Source organism: Dipodomys merriami, unplaced genomic scaffold, assembly GCF_024711535.1.
Source record: "Dipodomys merriami isolate MVZ:Mamm:240054 unplaced genomic scaffold, mDipMer1.0.p SCAF_886, whole genome shotgun sequence".
NCBI lineage: Eukaryota > Metazoa > Chordata > Mammalia > Rodentia > Heteromyidae > Dipodomys > Dipodomys merriami.
In genome coordinates, this window is record NW_027206497.1 from 298,463 (window position 1) to 316,651 (window position 18,189).

At 50.1% G+C, this 18,189-nt stretch overlaps 1 protein-coding gene across 3 annotated transcripts in view; it reads left to right on the forward strand.

The window, feature by feature from the left end:
- LOC138820447 (regulator of G-protein signaling 3-like) overlaps positions 1 to 18,189 on the forward strand; it is a 98,579-nt gene that overhangs the window by 70,812 nt on the left and 9,578 nt on the right. For all 3 annotated transcript variants that reach the window (XM_070012085.1, XM_070012086.1, XM_070012087.1), the window contains 3 exons: positions 1,897 to 2,008; positions 8,905 to 8,948; positions 15,966 to 16,088. In XM_070012085.1, coding sequence (XP_069868186.1) covers positions 1,897 to 2,008; positions 8,905 to 8,948; positions 15,966 to 16,088 — 279 coding nt within the window. The remainder of the gene's footprint in view (positions 1 to 1,896; positions 2,009 to 8,904; positions 8,949 to 15,965; positions 16,089 to 18,189) is intronic.

Below are 18,189 nucleotides of genomic sequence, written 5' to 3' on the forward strand. Positions count from 1 at the left end.
ATTTATTTACTTAATTTCTTTTGCTCTTCTTAATTGGTTTCTGTTTGGGTGTTTTCACCTTCAGGGACAGAAAAGCTGCAGACACATTGCTGGTTCACTTAACCTCTTTGAGCTATAAGGTCCTCTTTGGTCAGGGCAATAATGTTATTTAAATGAGGGGCCATGAGGCAGAAAGTAAAAGCTCAGCAACTGGGGACTTCTGTTGGGTAAGGTTGAAGCAGGGCCTTGCTGAAAGGGCTGCATGGGATTACCATTAAGATCCCTTTTGCTCAGAATTCTGGAGTCACTATGTTTGGGTCCCGTGAGAGGCCAGAGCCCTGATAGCTTTGTTCTAAGATGTCCCCAAATCATTCCTCTGTCCCAATGCCCTCCATCTTATGTTTGTGCAATGTTTGAACTATTGCTAAATAGTGCAAATTTAAGAGAAATGTGCAAAGTAAAATCCCATTGCCCAGAATGGGGACAATAGTGAGTATGTTAGATTCTCTCTTTATCTATCCAGATATCTATCTATCTATCTATGCATATATATATATATATATATATATATATATACACCCACTCACATATAGAGGTGTTTGTTTCATAAAATATCATTATTCTCTGGGTATTTTTGCATGGCATGCTCACTGTTTTGCCTTATGATAGACAGATTTCTATTTCTTCGCACCTAGCTCCACTTGATTCTTTTTAATAGCTGCATAACATGCTACCAGAGGAAGATAGCATACTTTGTTGTATATATCCTCTCTTGATGGACATTTATATTGTTGTTGTTATTGTTATTACTGTAGGGTCTGCCCCGTATTATTGAGACAAAGTCTCACGATGTAGTTCAGGCTTGCCTCTAATTCATGATCCTCCTATCTCTGCCACCTGAGTGCTAGGATTACAGTCATGCACCACTGCACCTGGCTTAAAAAAAAACAACTACAAAAGTGCTCCTGAGGACATCCTTATATGTGCATATTAATAAAGCTTTGTTAAGTATTTCTGTAGGAGAGAGTCTTAGGAGCGGAGTTGTGTGAGCCGCCTTAACAGTTTGCCAGCTTAGTGTCAGCACGTGGTCCACTTGGGTAACAACACAGCACACCCTTGCTGTACCCCACAATATGTGTAAGCCCTTCCGGCTAATTTTTCTTGCTGTAGAAGAGATGAGGTGTCAGGTGTGACACCTCAAAAGGGAAGTTTCCATAATTAATAATACTTGGTTTTTCTGAGAATCTAAAATGGGATTTTATTGCTCTTAAGGCCACTGCAGGATTTGCAAAACAAAGAGCAGTATAAACTTCAGTGGCAGTAGAGGATCAAGAGGATTTTTCTTCACTTAAAAATATGCTAAGCATGCCTATGGTTTCCCTATCACGTCTAAAAATAGCTTTTTTCCTTTGTCTTTTTTTTTTTGAGCAGTTAGTACGTAAAGGAGATAAAAGTTATGCACAAATCTGTATTAGTATGTGAGTAAACCGGCTTTTCCCTGAACCAATTTCTTATTAATGTGGTTAACAGTGATCTGCAAGGAATTTGGTGATATTGCTTTATACCCATGAGGCTTCACTTCATTCCCCAAACATCCAGGGCTGGGGACTAAGGGCTCAAGGGCACATCAGGGCTACCAGGCTGTAAGGAGGCCTGTAGAGCCATCTGCTATGGAGAATGCCATCTACCAGCATTTCTTCTTGTTTAGATCTTCAGTTTTGAGGAGGGGGGGGGAAATAGACAACGGGGAACAAGGGCTGTCCTGATTGCAGGGAGGGTCTCTGTGTGAGTGGCAGGTCCACACTTGGGAGTTATCCCTGATTCTGTCTGACCTGCATGCGTCCCCCAAGCTTCTGTTTTCCCTGTGGCCAAAGGACTGCAGAGCAGCAAGTTCCTGTTTGCTGTCTCTCTGCACAGGTAACACTGTTTGCCTACTCGGATCTGCTGCTCTTCACCAAGGAGGATGAGCCAGGCCGCTGCAACGTCCTGAGGAACCCCCTCTACCTCCAGAGCGTGAAGCTGCAGGAAGGTAAGAGGTGCCCAGACGTCCAGTCCAAGCAGACCCTCTGCAAGCCTGAGCCAACCTCGCTGAGGCATCTGGGTAGCCACTGCGGGACTCTGCCCCAGCCCTGGCAGGCTTGCAGATGCTGGCACTTTATTCTAGGCTGGCAAGCCTTCTGATATACCATGACCTTTCCTAGGATGTTACCAGTCTAGAGATCTTCAAGAGAGGCTACTGGACTGGGTGGAAAGAACTTTGGACTCAGTTAGACCTATGTTCAAATCCTGCCTCTGCTCTTCACTGCCAGTGTGAACCTGGGCAAGTTATTCAACCTGTCTGAGCCTGTTTTCTCATGTGAATACAGAGAGGCAATATTTACAGTACCCCCGGGGTTGGGTGGTGGCAGTTCACACCTGTAATCCTAGTTTTTCAGGAGGTTGAGATCTGTTGATTGCAGTTCAAGGCCAACCTGGGCAGGAAAGCCTGTGAGACTCTTATCTCCAATTAACTACCCAAAAAGAAGGAAGTAGAAATGTGGCTCTAGAGGTGGAGCACTAGCCTTGAGCAGAAAAGCTCAGGGACAGGGCCCAGACCCTGAGTTCAAACTGCAGGAGGCACCAAAAAAAAAAAAAAAATAAAAATAAAAATACTAACAGTACTTCAGAAGGCTGTTGGATGAAGTTAGGTCATTCATGCAAAGCATCGGGCCCCAAAGAGGAACTCAGTAAATGCTCTTTGCCACCCCACTAAACCACACGTATACATATTCATAGACAGAGACCAGTGGCCCTTCTCAGCCAGCAGCCTGGCCCTGGCTAGAGCCCCAGGAAGCTTCCAGGCCATGTGGCTGGTGGGGGGGCGGAGAGGGGGTGGGTTGTGAGCAAATCATGCAGGAGGGTTCAGTGAATCCCTAGCCCAAAACTTTCCATCGCACACTGGGCCCACCGGGGAACAGAGACGGGAAGCCAGCTGTGAGTATCTGTCCAACAGAGTTGCTTTGGCGCCTGAGGTCTCCGCTGAAAGGGGCTCGGTTTCCTCTCCCAGATTATGCAAACAACAACAGACCTGGGTAAGCATAGGCAGTAGGGGCAGGGAGGAAAATATGAACGGCAAAAGAATTCTGTTTTGGCGGGTTTTGCTCCAGGAACACTTCCTGATTGCTTGCAAAGCCATCCTGTGTGCTTGATGCCCTGGCTGCTCTCCCTCCTTGGGAACCCGGCCGTGAGAGCACCTCCAGTCTCCACTCCCCACAGGAAGTCACTTACTAGACTCCCACTCTGACTCTGTCCGGCCCACTGACCAGGATGGCCACTTAGGGGGCCAGCCCTGCTCTCCAGGCAAGTGGCTCAGCCTTTGACCAAGGGGCAGTGGGAGGAGCTGTCCTCTGAGCCGCTTTTATAGGCAGCAGCCTGCCAGGTGGGTCCTCTGGGCCATCCTGGACTCTGCCCTAGGCTCCATGCTGTTGCTTTGTCCTCCCCTACCTGCATACCCAGCTTCCTGTCTGCCACTGTGCACACATGGACCCTTACAGCACTGCGGGCTCTAGGACCCAGCCCATCAGAGGAACACTGGGCAGGACAGGACAATTGCCATGACTGGAATGAAGCACTAGCTTTGCTGTGCATATTGCAGGTCCAGGCCTCAAATCCAGGACTCTCTCGGCCTCAGCTTCCTGTTAAATGGAGGGAGGGAAAAGAAAGAGTGTCTACAGCTGCCTGGGCTTTGGGTGGAGGTTGGGGTCAGGAGGGAAGGCGGTAGAAGTGAGAGCTGTAAGGGCAGGGCAGTAGCTGGAGGTTTGGGGGCCTGGGCTAGTCTTTATCACTAATATGCCCCCAGACAGAAGCTTTATGGCTGTGGGGAGAAGCTGAATAGTACCCATACTGCCTCTCTTCCAGCCTTGAAGAGGTGGGAGGGGAGGGCACCACTAGACTGGGTGTGGGTTGGGTTTTCCCCTCCTGTAGTCCCAAGACTTGAAGGGTGAGAGCCATCCTCTACTGAGCAGTGAGGGTTACAGTGGGTGGTTATGATCCCATCCCACATGTGCTACGGGGTGGGGGGGGCCTCCAGATGTGGGGCTGCACATAAGCCCCAGCCTTGAACATGCCTGGCTTCTTTGGACTGGAGTGTATCTGCCTGCAAATGCTGGTCCAGCTAGACAAGGCTGAGGGTGGCCAAGGTCTTGGGAGGAGAGATGAGCATGGATTCAGAGCCTGATGGATTTTGTTGTGAGAGAGGGTGTGTGCCTACCCTGGATTTGTTGGGAAGACAGTTTGGGATAGACCATAGGTCTAAGATGGTTTAGTGGCAGGCTTCTAGGGAGGGAGTGCCTGAAACTACCATGAGCAAAGGAAATGGCTTGGTGACACCTGAGTCGGCACTCAGGGCACACAGACCTGTGTTTAGATGTCTTGCCAGGCACCAATGGAGCCTTTGCCCCCATTTCTCTGCGATAGTCTTGAGGTTCACCAAAGTCCTGGATTGTTCCTTTCTGCCACAGTTAAGTGTTGGAGCCTCAGAACCCCTTCTTCTGGGGCTGGCACCAGGTTTCCTGCCCTTCCCCCCTCAGCTCCCAGGACACTTGCTGCTGCTGCAGGAGCCCAAGTGTGGACTGCATTTTAAAGGATGCATTTGGGTCCTTAGCTGGAGCCTCTGATTGCAGGACAGTGTGATGACCATTGTTTATGATGCAAAATTCTTAGATTCCTCTGTATGTGTGCTGGTACTAAGGCTTGAGCTCAGGGCCTGGGTGCTGTCCCTTAGCTTTTTCTTGTCAAGACTGGCACTTGAGCTACAGCTCTGCTTTTGTTTCTAGCTTCTTGCTGGCTAATTGGAGATTAGAGTCTCGTGGATTTTTCTACCCAGGCTGACTTCAAATTGGAATCCTCAGATCTCAGCCTCCTGAGGAGCTAGGATTATAGGTGTGAGCCACCATCATTCCACCTTTCCTGTGTTTTTTTTTTTGTTTTTGTTTTTGTTTCTGTCTCCTTTGTATCAACATATATGGAGGCAAAGAAGATGGTAAAGAAGGAATGGACCTAGCATTTCCAGAAGCCTGGGGCTGGCAAGGCTTCTCCCCGGCAGGGGACAGTCCACTCTATCATGCTTTGTGATTGGTGCAAGGGACCCCAGCTCCACTAACCAACCATACTCCCAGGACTTAGCATGGGATGTGGAACATTGTGGGCACCTAGAGCATGTTCATTGAGCTAATGAGTGGGTGAGTGAACAGGAGAGCCTAAACACTGTATCATCTTGGGAGCTAGGGTGCCCTGTCCCCTCCCCCCGCCCTGTGCTCAGCGGGCGTAGCCACTTCAGCTTGGCCTGCCTCCTCTGCCTAGCCTCCTCCGAGCTTCAGCAGGACTGAATGACCGTGTAATGAGGACCGGTGGAGGGCTGGTGTCACCTTCAGGGCATCTCCGGTGAGCCAGAGCTCAGTGTGGTCTCTTCCTGCCTCTACCGCCCGCTGGCTTTGCTACCTTTGTGTTTCTGTCTCCCGGGCGGCCAGCATCACACCCTCAGTGTGTCTTTTTGGCTTGCCATGGTCTCAGACGTGGCCTAGAAATATCTAGCTGACTCTGGGGCTTCCCTTCTTCCAGGCTCCCTTCTCAGCTGCCTGGTCCCAAGCGGCTGGAGTGCTTGGGCTTAAGTCTTACTTGGTGGATGTTTTCTGAGGCATCTTCAGAGCCTTCCTCCATGGAAGCCACTGGGGTGGTTACTGAAGAAGAGAATTCTCTACTTCTGGAGCTCGTAATCTGGAGGAAAGTGAACCTGCATCAGGACAAAAGTGTGACACAGTGGTTAGGAACATAGCCTTTGGAGGAAGCCATTAGCTCTGCCACTTACTGTATGCCTGATACAAGTGCTTGTGTATGCGCATGTGTATACTGGTACTAGGGCTTGAACTCAGGGCCTGGGTGCTGTCCTTTCGTTTTGTTCAGTCAAGGCTAGTACTCTACCACTTGAACCACAGCACTATTGTTTGGTGGCTAACTGGAGATAAGAATCACATGGAATTTCCTGCCCAGGATGCTTTGAACTGCAATCCTCAGTTTTCAGCCTTCTGAGTAGCTAAGATTACAGGCATGAGCCACCAGTGCCCAGCAAGTTATTTTGCTTCCCTGGCTTCAGTCTTTGTAAGGGGAGAAGAAGAACAAGAGCCCTTCTGCGCTGCCATAGCCAGTGGAGAGGATTTGGTGCATAGTTGAATTGGGATCTAAAACCAGAAAGGAGCCCTCTTGCCTCCTATTTTTTCCCCAGCCACAGCAGCTCCTTGCTGGCACTCTTGGCTCCTTCCTTGACTTGTTGTTCTTTTGTGAGCCTCTGAATCATGCTGAGCACGGGCCCCCATTCCAGCCTCCTGTCACAGGGCTGCCAGCTCAAAGCTATGATGTGGAGCAGATTCCACCCGAAGTTTGCAGTCACATGAAGTGAGGTCAGGGCAGATAGGGCGGGGGGGGGGGGGGCACGTCACCATGCTGAGAAGTTGTCAAGGTGATCCATCAGTTGTCCCCTGATGAGGAAATCAGCTCCTGTTTCTGTGAGCCTCTTATCCCCTGGCCTTCCCCTCCCTTCTAGACCTTCCTCTGTTCTCTTTACAAGCTTCCACAACTGACATTTCTGTCATTTTCTTATATACATCTCTTTGGCATTAGGATCTACCAACTCAACAGAACATCTCAGTGTGTTTGTTTCCTTCCTTCCTTCCTTCCTTTCTTCCTTTCTTCCTTTCTTCCTTCCTTCTTTCCTTCCTTCCTTCCTTCCTTCCTTCCTTCCTTCCCTTCCTTCCTTCCTTCCTTCCTTTCTTCCTTCCTTCCTTCCTTCCTTCCTTCCTTCCTTCCTTCCTTCCTTCCTTCCTTCCTTCCTTCTTCTTCCTCTTTCCCTTCCCCTATCCCTTCCCCTTCCCCTTTCCCTTTCCCTTTTCTTTTTTGTGTCAGTTCTGGGCCTTATGCTCTCAGTTTTTTGGCTCAAGGCTAGTGATCTACCACTTGAGCCATACCCTCTACTCCCAGCTTTTTGCTGGTTATTGGGATAAGAGTCTCACATACTCTTCAGCCTAGGCTGGCTTTGACCAGGATCCTCAGATCCTTTTGTCTCACCCTCAGCAGCAGAGGAGGCTCTGGGATTGCAGTTTCATTCAACCTGACATTTTAGAGGCAGGGCTCAACCCCACAGCCCATCTCCAGGTGGGAGAAGTAAAAACTTCTATTGTTTCTACTTCTGCTCATACACAGAAAGCATTTACTGTAAGTCTGAAGTGGACCCCACTTACTCATGAGGTATTTTCATCTGGCTCTGCTTAGTGCCACTGGTGCTTGGGAAATGTTGGTACTGGAAACTGTTTGGCTACTTCTAGGGGTTTGGTCTTCACTTGTACCAGGGCCTTTTCTAAGGAGCTGGCCTGACTCATGGCTTCTGGTTAACTTTCTGTCTCCTAGCTGTGGCAAATACGGGTTTGAGAATTTCCTTGCTTTAAGCATGTGTTGAAGGGGCCTGGCATTTGAGAGTAGGCTGTGCAGTGGGTCGGAGTACAGGCTGTGGAACCAGGATGCCAGATTGAAATCTAGGCTATCCTCTGGGCAAATTGCTTCCTCCAGCTGAGCCTCAGATCTTGCATGAGCTGTGGTACATGGACAGCCCTGATGCTGGGAGAGGTTATAAGGAGTGGTAGGTGCTCTGCCACTGAGCTACACTCCTGCCCTCAAGCTGATATGTGTAGTGTCAACTGAACTCCAAAGTTCTGTGGTATTTAAAAGTGTCTGCTAGATAGTTGCTTCCCTCAAAAATGCCAGCCTCAGCCAGTGCCCATGGCTCAGGAGACTGAGATCTGAGGGTTGTAGTTCAAAGCCAGCCTAGGGAAGAAAGTTATGAGACTTTTATCTCCAATTAACCAGCAAAAAAAGCTAGAAGTGGAACTGTGGCAGAGCCACAGAGAGTACTAGCTTTGAGAGGAAAAAAAAAAGCTAAGGGACACCATTCGGTCCCTGAGTTCAAGCCCCAGTAACTGCACAGAAGAAAAAAGAAAACAGAAAGATAACCTAGGCCAGGTATGATGTTTCACACCTATAATTCCAGCTACTTGGGAGGTAGAGACAGGAGGATTGCAGTTAAAGCCCAGCACAGATAAAAGTTTGAGAGTCCATCTCAAAGGCAAATTTTCAAAAAGCAAAAAAATTGGAGGCATGGCTCAAATGGTAGTGCTTGCCTTGCAAGCACTGAATCCAGTCCCCAGTTGCAGAGCAGGGAGTCAGCCTCCCTAGTGAAGTTGGTTGCTTGTAGTGCTGGGAGTTTGTGGCCACTCCAGACCTGGGTAAGACAAGTGCTCTGGTCAGGCCTGGTCAGACAAGTGGAGGTACTTCTGGGTTCCAAAGGAATAGCCAGGATGAGAGTCCTTGGGGTGGGGAGTAGGGGTGGGGGTGGGGAGACAAGTGGGCTTTTGCTCTGCTCTCTTCACTCTTTGCCCCTTGAGCAGAGTTGTGTGTCTCCACCAGGTTGCCCCCAAAGCCTGGTCATCTCTCAGATCCTTGTGCTGCCACATGGCTCCTTGCTGAGTTTCAAAATGGTGGAGTGTTGAACTCCACCTTGGAGGTGAGCTGCCTCTCTGCTCTCATTATATGGATGTGGAGACAGGGAAGCCCCCCAGGACCAGGGCAGCTCTCTGGTTTGGGGCCATTGGAGGCTCCTGGCTGCCTCTCCTGGGCACATGTTTCCCCTATTCCTTAGGTCAGAAAGACCCATGGCGCCTTCTCCTGGTTAGTGTTTGTGAGCTCCGTTCCACTGACATTCCTGTCCCCTGCACCTGCCACTTCTGCCATGTGGTTTCAGGAAGGCCCACACAAAACCTTCTGGAGGAGACCATCTCAGTACCCAGTAAAGCTCTGAGACACTTTAGCCAACTCTTAACTCTTCTCTTTGTTCCCTCAAAGGTTCTTCAGAAGACTTGAAATTCTGTGTGCTGTATCTGGCAGAGGTGAGTCCCCTGTCCAGTCTCTGAACTGGAGGAGCGTTATCTGTGGTTGGTGCTTGAGGGAAGATGTGGGGCCAGATTCTAGATGGGGATTCTGACATCAACCTCTCCAGAGAACCTGCCTTGGCTCGGGGCTCAGCCAGGAGGGCAGTTTCTTTCTCTGTAGGCTGTGTACTGGTCCCTACCCACACTATCTTACTCTGCATGAAAGAGCAATAGACAGCCCTGCCAGGGCCTCTTGAGATCCCCCTCCCCCTCCTCAGGACTCCCCTGCCCTAGCACCTGCAGAGAGAAGAGAATCATGATGAGGGCGTGGCCTGACAGCTGTGCATCACCCTGTTTATTTATTTAACATCCTTTCCTCTAGAGATTGTCCTGACTCAATTGCTGGCCTCTTGTGTCCTCTTTTTCCAGGAAGTACCACCCACCACCCCTCCTACAGGTCTTGTCAGTGCTTCAAAGGCCCTGGAGATAATTATATACCTTTACCTGGGCCAGACAACACAAGCTAAAAGCAAACAGCCCATGTCTGCATTTGGAATGGCACTCATGCCATTGATATTCCTGGTTATCTCAGTCTGGCCGGAAGCTTAGACAGGCTTTGGGGAGCAAAATCAAGCAAACAGCTCATTGCTTCATATGATTCGGTAGATAAAATATGCAATGTGTTGTTTTTTTTTAAGTTGAAGAAGCTGTTGATGATGAAAAATTTGAGAGCTGCCAAGCCATATGAATTCTTTTAATTCTCCCATGAATTTTCTATTCCCAATCTTGGGCCTACTCATGTATAGACAGGGTGATGTCTGTCCCAAGCAAGGATTCATTAAGTCCCTTCCTGCCCACTGTCTCCACTGAAGCTGGCCTCTCCCAGAAGTCTTGAGGGCATCAACACCCCTAGGGAGTCTACACAGGCCATCCCGGAAGGCTGGCCAAGAGAAGGAAATCATGTCTGTGAAAGAAATTTCTCCAGATCCTCACTAAGATAAGAGGTGTCAGCCTTGAGGAGGGGAGAGTCCTTGGACCTACCCCTAGGGGAAGGCAGGTGCTGAGAAGTTGGCTTCAAGGGGAGCAGAGAGAAGCAGTAGACATGGGCAGAGCTGAGCTGGGAACTCGCTTGCCAGGCTGGGTTAGCCCCATCCCCCTGGAACACAGGGAGTGGCTGGTAGAATCTCTTCAGCACTGGAGACAGCCTGGCTCCACAGAGCCAAGTGAGTTGAGTACAGCTGGGAGGCCCCATGAGCTGGGCCAGGCTCCTTTCCACAATTCCATCCTTCCTGACTCCCATTCTCTCCGGAAGTCACTGGAGTGAGGTCCCAGGTGCCTTAGTGCCAAGAGAGTTTCCTCCCAGGCTGGGTTTTGTTTTTCCCAGAGAAAAGCACTTCTCCATTGAATCTGAAGCCTCCTAGCCTTCTAAAGGGAGGGGATATTGATTTGGGGGCCTTTTATTTCAGTAAAGTGCCAGGTGATCTGACCCTGAGGGGTTGGGAGATGGAAGCTCACAGGCAGTTAGAAGCTCTTCTCTTCTCTTAATGGGCTATTTATGAGAGGCAAGGCTGTAATGCAGGCAAGACAAGCTGCCTGCTTGCTCTCAGCCAGGGACTTTATCGACACAGGTGGCGTTGGGTCCCAGGGAGCACCCCAAACAAACATCTTCCTTGGAACTTTCACCAGCTAGATTTTCTTCTTTGCCTCACATCCAGGTTGCACCTCAAGAAGAAACCAAGGGAAGAGTCAGGGTTCGGAGAGGGGTTTCCACTTTATGTTGAGAAAGCCCTAATAGTCTGGGGCTGTACCACCGATCATTCCCTGGAGGTGCCTGCCCTAAGTAACCCTTGTCTATAATCCTTATCATTAGGTCCCTGGGCAGGCATCCCTCAGTGCCCTGTGTGTCCATGGTACAGATGCCCGTGACTGGCTTCAGAGCACTGGGGGCACTGGGCTTGTTTAGGATCACTTTTTCTCTCTCACCTGGAATCTGAGGCTGGTTCTATTCATTTCAGAATCTGAACTTTGGAATTAAGAGGACCTGGATTTGAATCTTGGCTCTGCCATTTGCTGAGTGATCTTGGGGGCAAGTTATCTTGATGACATCAGGCAGTAAGGCCTACCTTGCAGGATTCTAACAATTAACTGAGACACTTCAGCTGAAACATATATAGCACAGAGCCTGGCCCACAGAGTGCTCAGCAAGTGGCAGCTACTATTGGTTTCATAACAGGAGGAAGGGCTCTTCATATTCATTCCCCTCCGTTAGAGATACCACACGATTGATTTTTTTTTTTAAAGAAAGCTAGGGGAAACATCCTTGTAATATGTGCATACAGTTCCACACATTTGTCAGATCATAGGTCCTGAAAAGCAGCAGGAAGCAGTCTCCTCAGGCCTCAACCCTTCGAGCCTTGGGTTTCTCATCTGCAGAATGGCACAGCTGTGCCTTTCCTCCCTGCCTGCCTGATAGGGTCTGAAGAAAACTGAAGTAAATGAGAACACGCTTGTGTTGGCCAATGAATAAGCTTCAGTCACAGATGAAAAAGAGGTTTGGATTAGAAAAAGGAGCAAATGAGGTGAGGCAAGATGGGGGCTTAAAAAGACTCAGAGAAGCTGGGAGACTGGTTGGATTTGCAGATGGCTGTATTTAAATGTGGAGATCTTGCTGGGCTGGTGCTGGATCCAGGCTTGTGAAGTGAGAGGCCTCTGCAGAGCCCACCACTACCTGGTCAGAAGGCATCGCTTCTGAGTGAGTGAGTTCAGGACACCCTTACAGTGTCGATCCTAGGACATAACACGAGTCGGTATTAAAACCAAGCTGGTCATACATACACTGGATTTTGAAACATACACTGGATTTGGGGGGAGCAGCTGAGTCCTCAATTTAGACAGATTTAGGGACCCGGGGGTCCAGTTTTTCTGGAGGAAGCTGGCGCAATGCTCTCCTGGCCATTCTCCAAAGCTCATGCTCCCAAAAATGTTTTACCTATTGAAGACTCCAACCCCCAATCTAAGCTTGGTTTTAGAGGGTGCCTATGAGGCTTTCTGGATCTTCTAGTATTCAGTATAAGCCCAAAGAACCCAAAATTGAGTCCTCTGCTGTGCTAGTGAGACAGGCAATGTAGTTACTTCTGGGATTTCTGAAAGAGACTCCGGAGGAGGCGCTGGGATAAATCCTTAGGCTGTAGTCTTATTGAACTCTATTTAAAATGGCAAAAAAAAAAAGAAAGAAAGAAAATCCGATTGCAGCCAGGCGCTGGTGGCTCACGCCTGTAATCCTAGCTACTCAGGAGGCTGAGATCTGAGGATCGCAGTTCAAAGCCAGCCCAGGCAGGAAAGTTCATGAGACTCTTATCTCCAATAAACTGCTAGAAAACTGGAAGTGGTGCTGTGGCTCAAGCAGTAGAGCGCTCGCCTTGAGCTGAAGAGCACAAGGACAGCGCCCAAGCCCAGAGTTCAAGCCCCACGACCGACAAAAAAAAAAAAATCTGATTGCCACCTCAGGAGTGGCAACTGGGTTTTCTCAAAGGGTGGTGCTTGGTTGGGGAGTGGGCCTCAAGGGGTAGAGTGCTTGCCTAAGGGGTAGTCTCTGAGGGTGTCAGAAAGTCAGAATGATTACAGCAGCTCCTTTGCAAGGTTGGAAAAAGTATCAAGGCACTGTAGTAAAGTGCCCACCACTGTGGGCACTAATGCGTTAGCATCACCCTGAGAGGGCCTCCCAGTCTCTGGAGGCTTTCTTGCACTGCTGTAAAGAGAGGATATTGGCACATAGCAGTAAATGGTTGCTCAAAAAGCTGCCAGTGGCAGGGCACTGGTGGCTCACACCTGTAAGTCTAGCTACTCAGGAAGCTGGGTTCTGAGGATCATGATTCGAAGGCAGCCCAGGCAGGAAAGTTCCTGAGACTCTTATCTCCAATAAACACTCAGGAAAAGCCAAAAGTGGCACTATAACTCAAGTGGTAGAGTGGTAAACTTGAGGAAAAAAAACAAACAAACTCAGGGACAGTACCTAGGACCTGAGTACAAGCCCCAGGACCGGCACGAAAGAACGAAAGAATGAAAGAAATAAAGGGGGGGGACAAAAGAAAAGAAAGAGAGAGAGAGAGAGAGAGAAAGAAAGAGAGAAAGAAAGAAAGAGAGAGAAAGAGGGCTGGGAAGGTGGCTCAGTGGTAGAGCGCTTGCCTTGCATGCATGAGGCCCTGGGTTTGATTCCTCAGCACCACATAAGCAAAAAAAAAAAAAGTAAAAAGCCGGAAGTGGCACTGTGGCTCAAGTGGTAGAGCACTAGCCTTGAGCTGAAGAGCTGAAGGACAGTGCCCAGGCCCAGAGTTCAGGCCCCATGACCGGACCCAAAAAAAAAAAAAAGAAAGAGAAAGAGAGAGTGGGGGGAAGGAAGGAAGGAAGGAAGGAAGGAAGAGAAAAAAGAGAAGGAAGGAAGGAATGGAGGGAGGAAGGGAGAAAGGAAGGAAGGGAGGGAAGAAGGAAAGAGAAGAAGAAAAAAGTTGCCAATGAACTCCAGAGGCTTGGAGACCCCCCTGATTACTTACATTTGATTGTAAGGGAGGGGTCCTGCCAGCCCAGGGGTATGGTAGCTTTGACAGGGGTAAGAATACCTTCTAAGTTTTGGAGAAGAAATCTCACTAAGTGATTCTCCTTGGCTGGAGCTTCTCTTTGTGGCTCATTGGCCATTACACTTAAAGAGGCCTTTAGCCTCTCTGAGGCCTTTCTTCCCTTCTATTAAGTAGAAACAACATCCCATGCTAACTGGGCATCGTGGTGCACACCTGTAATACCAGCACCTAGGAGGTGGAGGCAGAAGTTCTGAGAGTTCCAGGAAAGTGTAGACTATGTTGTGAGACCCTCTCTCAAAAAATAAGGACGGGAGATAGGACTCCGTGGTAGAGCACTTGCCTGGTATGTACCAGGCCCTGGGTTTGATCCTCGGAACAATTTTTTAAAATTTCCCCAAACGACAACCAAAGGATCTATTCTACCTTCCTCACGGCACCACCAAGATCGAAATGAGATCATGGATGGAAAAGTGTTCCTGAAAATTGCTAATTAGATGGAAGAAATTGTAATTGAGGTGGAACTCCTGCTTCTGAATAGAAAGAGAAGAGGATGCTGAGGTGTAGGGGGGGTGGGGCGGGTGTACGAAGGGACTTCCAGAACCCACATGGTGGGTGAAAGCAGGGCTAGGAGGCACAAGCCAGGCCTTTCCAAGCTGGAAGGGACACAAGCCCTGGCCTTAAGGGACATCTTGAGACAGGAAGCAGAAGTCATCTGCTCAGCCAGCACCTGCCCCACTAGGCTTTCTCTCCCCTGGGAAATCTTGGGGCCTTTTGCTGGGTGTGCCCTGCAGTAGGCAGTGGAGAAACCTCAGCTCTCCACCCTGAGGCCTGAGGACAAGGCTTTCCTCCCTCTCTCTCCCATGCTTTTAGGAAGATAGCTTCTGAGTACTTTTCTGCAGGAAAGGAATGGCTGGCACCCTGGGGACAGCGTGGGAGGTGGCCCTGCACTGGAGAGTGCCATCCCTGAGGGTTAGATTGGAGGCAGGGTGGTGAAGGTCTCCAGGTTTGCTGTTAGATAACTCCAGCACAGTGCCTTTGCATCTGTTGTCCCTTCTGCCCACAGGAACTTCTCCCAAGCACTTTCCTTGTGGACTGTTTCTTATTGTTCAGGTCATAGCTCAAGTGTTAGCCCTTATTAGAGGCCTTCTCTGACCACCTCTAGCTCAAGAAAACCTCCCCACTTAAGACCTCAGTGGTATTTTCCCACTTGGAATTGCATTGTTTCTTTGTTTATGTTTCTGCCCCCGTCCCAAGGACAAGGGCTTAGTCTACCCATCCAATAAACACTTACAAGTCCAATTAATTACTGAAAAATAACAGTAGCTACTGTGTCTTTAGGCCTGAGATTCTTCATGGCTCTGAGATGTAGGTGATGGCCCTTTTGCCAGGAAGTTCCTGACTTGAGGGTTGACAGCTAGGAAGTGGCCAAGCTGGGATTTAAGCCAGGCCTGTTCAGTTGCAAAACAAGAAAGCATGACTTTAGAAACATGGTCTTTTTGTCGGTTTTAAGTCCCACCCCACCCTGCTCATACTCTTCACTTCCAGGCTGAGTACACCTAATCATAGTCCTGTGGGATTAGAATCAACTTCCAGCAGAGGCCCATCAAGGTGCTCACCCTCTGCATCCTCCCCCTTCTCAGGGCCTGATGGTGGGTGGAACTCTGGGCTCCTGGCCTCATCCCCTGTGTATCCCGACTTGCTTCAGGGGCCAAGCCTGTGCCATAGCTGGCCTGGGTTTGACCTCATCCTGGAAGCGCCTCTTGACAGCCAGAGCTTACTAAGCAAGTACTTGCCCTGCACTGTGCTAGGTCCAGGTGATCAGGGTCCCCTACAAGTTTATAGTCTAATTGATGGGGTTTATATGACAGTGTGCCAATATTGCCATCTTCAATGGGGATGGACAGTCATCATGAGCCCAAGCCAGTGGGAAGGGGGTGGGGGCTGCAGAATGGCACCTGACTGCCCTTCTAGGCATTTGAATAGCTGTGTCCATTTGATCCTTCTAACCTTGGCCTTGCAATCAGAAAGTGTAGAGCTAGGAGTTAAGTGGGGGTGATGGGAGGTCCTTGTTCCACAGAGCATCAGCCCGAGGCCTTAGCCCTATGGGTTCTCCCACATGCTCCCCAGCTGGGCCTTGTGCTGACTGCCCGTGGGTGACCTCACCATCTTTGTCCCGCAGCTTTCCACAGACCTCCACTGTTGTGAGAGCCACTGCCTCCATCCCCCCCCCCAACCCATAGGCCCAGGGCTTTCCAGCTGGCCCCTGGACCTGCTTCCCTGTCCCTCCAACTGCCCACACGTCACTGGGGACTAGTGTTCATTTGTAGTTGCTAGAGGCTGCTCTCCTCCCTGCTTCAGCCTCGCCCTCCGGAGCCTAGAGATGGGCTGGGGCTGAGAGCCCCCAGAGCCAGGCAGCAGTCCTGAGCGGTCATCCCTTTCTCTTTGTCTTTGCTGACGTCAGAAGGCAGAGTGCTTATTCACTTTGGAGGCACACTCGCAGGAGCAGAAGAAGAGAGTGTGCTGGTGCCTGTCGGAGAACATCGCCAAACAGCAACAGCTGGCTGCCTCGCCCCCAGAGAGGAAGGTAAGGGCTTTGCCAGCGGCTGCAGCTCTGGCTACTTTGCTTCCTTCCCCTCTGCCAGCCTGGCCCGCAAGCCTGTGAACTGAGCTTAGACCTTGGCTCTGGGCAGCGAGCTTGGCGTGGTACCTGTGCTCGAAGGCTGCTCCCCTGGGTTTTCCTGCGGTTCCCATCAGTTCCAGTTGGCCTATGGCAAGGTTCAATTTGGCCTGGCCTCCCTGCTGCTGTCTGGCAGGTAGCCCCTCTACCATGCCCTGGGGCAGCACACTGGTGTTTTAACAGTGGCTCAAGGCAGATATAATTGAGGGCATGTTTGCAACAGAGCCCATCATGGTTCGATGCAGTCCAGAGTCAAATGGAACTGAGTTTGGACTGCTGGGAACTGGGAACTGGCCATCTGGGACAGCAGGAAGATCAGAGATGGCCAGTGGGGACTGATCTGAGCTGGCACAGCCCCATGTCTGTGACAGAGGGCAATGGGATGGGAGCTGGACCACAGCCTTCTCCTTTGATATGAGCCACAGGGCAGGGTCATACATCCTGATGTGTGAGTCGCTCACAAATGGTCCCTTTTCTTGCTAAGTGTTGGCCATTTGGATTCAGTGTGGTTGGCTATAAAAGTTGCCAAGGTGGTGGTTGTGGTGGATCTGAAGGAACAGGTAAATGAGAGGGCTGTTGTGGTAAACCTGCTGGTTTTGTAGATTTTCCAGGCATTTAGGCCTCCATGCCTCACGCCCTAGGCTTAATACGATGGACAGTGGGCAGTGGGGGTAGTGGGGTAAAGAAGTGGCTGACAGCTCCCCAGCTCTTGGCAAAGAGTGAAAATCTGAGAATTACATCACCCTAGTCTTCAGAAGTTATCTTTATACTGGCCATGGGCAAGAATGAGAGAAGACAGTGGGATTCCTGAGTCAAACTCCACTAATGGCTGGCAGTGTAACCCTGGACAGGTCACTCTGCTGCTTTGTGCTTTGAGACCCCCCTCAGATTCTTCCTGGGCTATTGTAAGGATTCAAGGAGAGCTCACATATATAGTGGATAGTATAGTCCCTGGTAAGTTGTAAGTGCTCACCTAACCAAAGCTGTGGGGATGTACTCTTCCCTCCAGCAGCACTGCCTGGTCCCCACAGCCAGTGGTTATAAGCTGCCTTGACCCTTCCCTGGGGCAGCTCCTGGGACACTACATGTCTGAATATGGATGGGCCCCTCACTTTTCTTTTCTGTGGGCTCACTTCCTCTGTTCTGGCAGAGGGAATTCTTTGTGTTTTGGACTTGAGAATTTGCTGGCTCAGGTTTAGGTCAGCCAGAGCTCCTTACTGCCTTAGAGACTGTCCATTGTGGGGATTGAGGTGGTGAGCGTCTGAAGGCAGCCATGTCTGAGATAGGCTTGGGGGGCTGACTCTGGAAGGGTCCTGCATGGGCATCCATGTGGGCGGGCTGCAGTTGGACCCCTTGTCACACTAAGTTAGTGGAGTGGCCGTGTGCATGGCCTGGTAGCTGGGGCAGCCTTAGAGCTGCCTCATGGACCTGAGACCCAGGCCATGTCCAGACTCTGAGCACCTGCTTGGATCTACCCTCCTTGTGAGGCAGGCCTCTGGGGAGCCTCACCGTTCTGCCCTCTCCACCTCCACCCCTTCCATACCCACTTAAAGAGTCTTAGCCACTGATTTCCTCTAGTCACTTAGAGATTGCTTCCTGAGAGAGTTCCATTAAATACAATTCTCTCCAGGAAAGCTTTCGTGGACTTTTTGTGACTGCCCCCCACCCACCTTGTTATCCACTTGTACTCAGATCATGAACCTCCTTCTCAAGGGCTGGCCCACAGCTCACTGTCCTCCAGGAGAGAGAAAGGCAAGGCCAAGCAGGGCTCAGAGACTGACTCTTGCATTTCAGGCTGGAAAGTCCTGCTTAACCAATGCCTTGAGTTCTGCCTGAGCGGCATGCCCTTCCCCCTCCTGAGTTCTCTATGTAAACGGTTGCCTAAGCCCCTGCCCTATTCAAAGGGCTCTGCTGGGAAAAAGGTTGCATAAGGCAACCTCCAAACTCCTATGCTTCCCTTGGACACCCCTGTCCCCCTGCTCCTTTGCTCAGTGTTGTTGATCCCTTG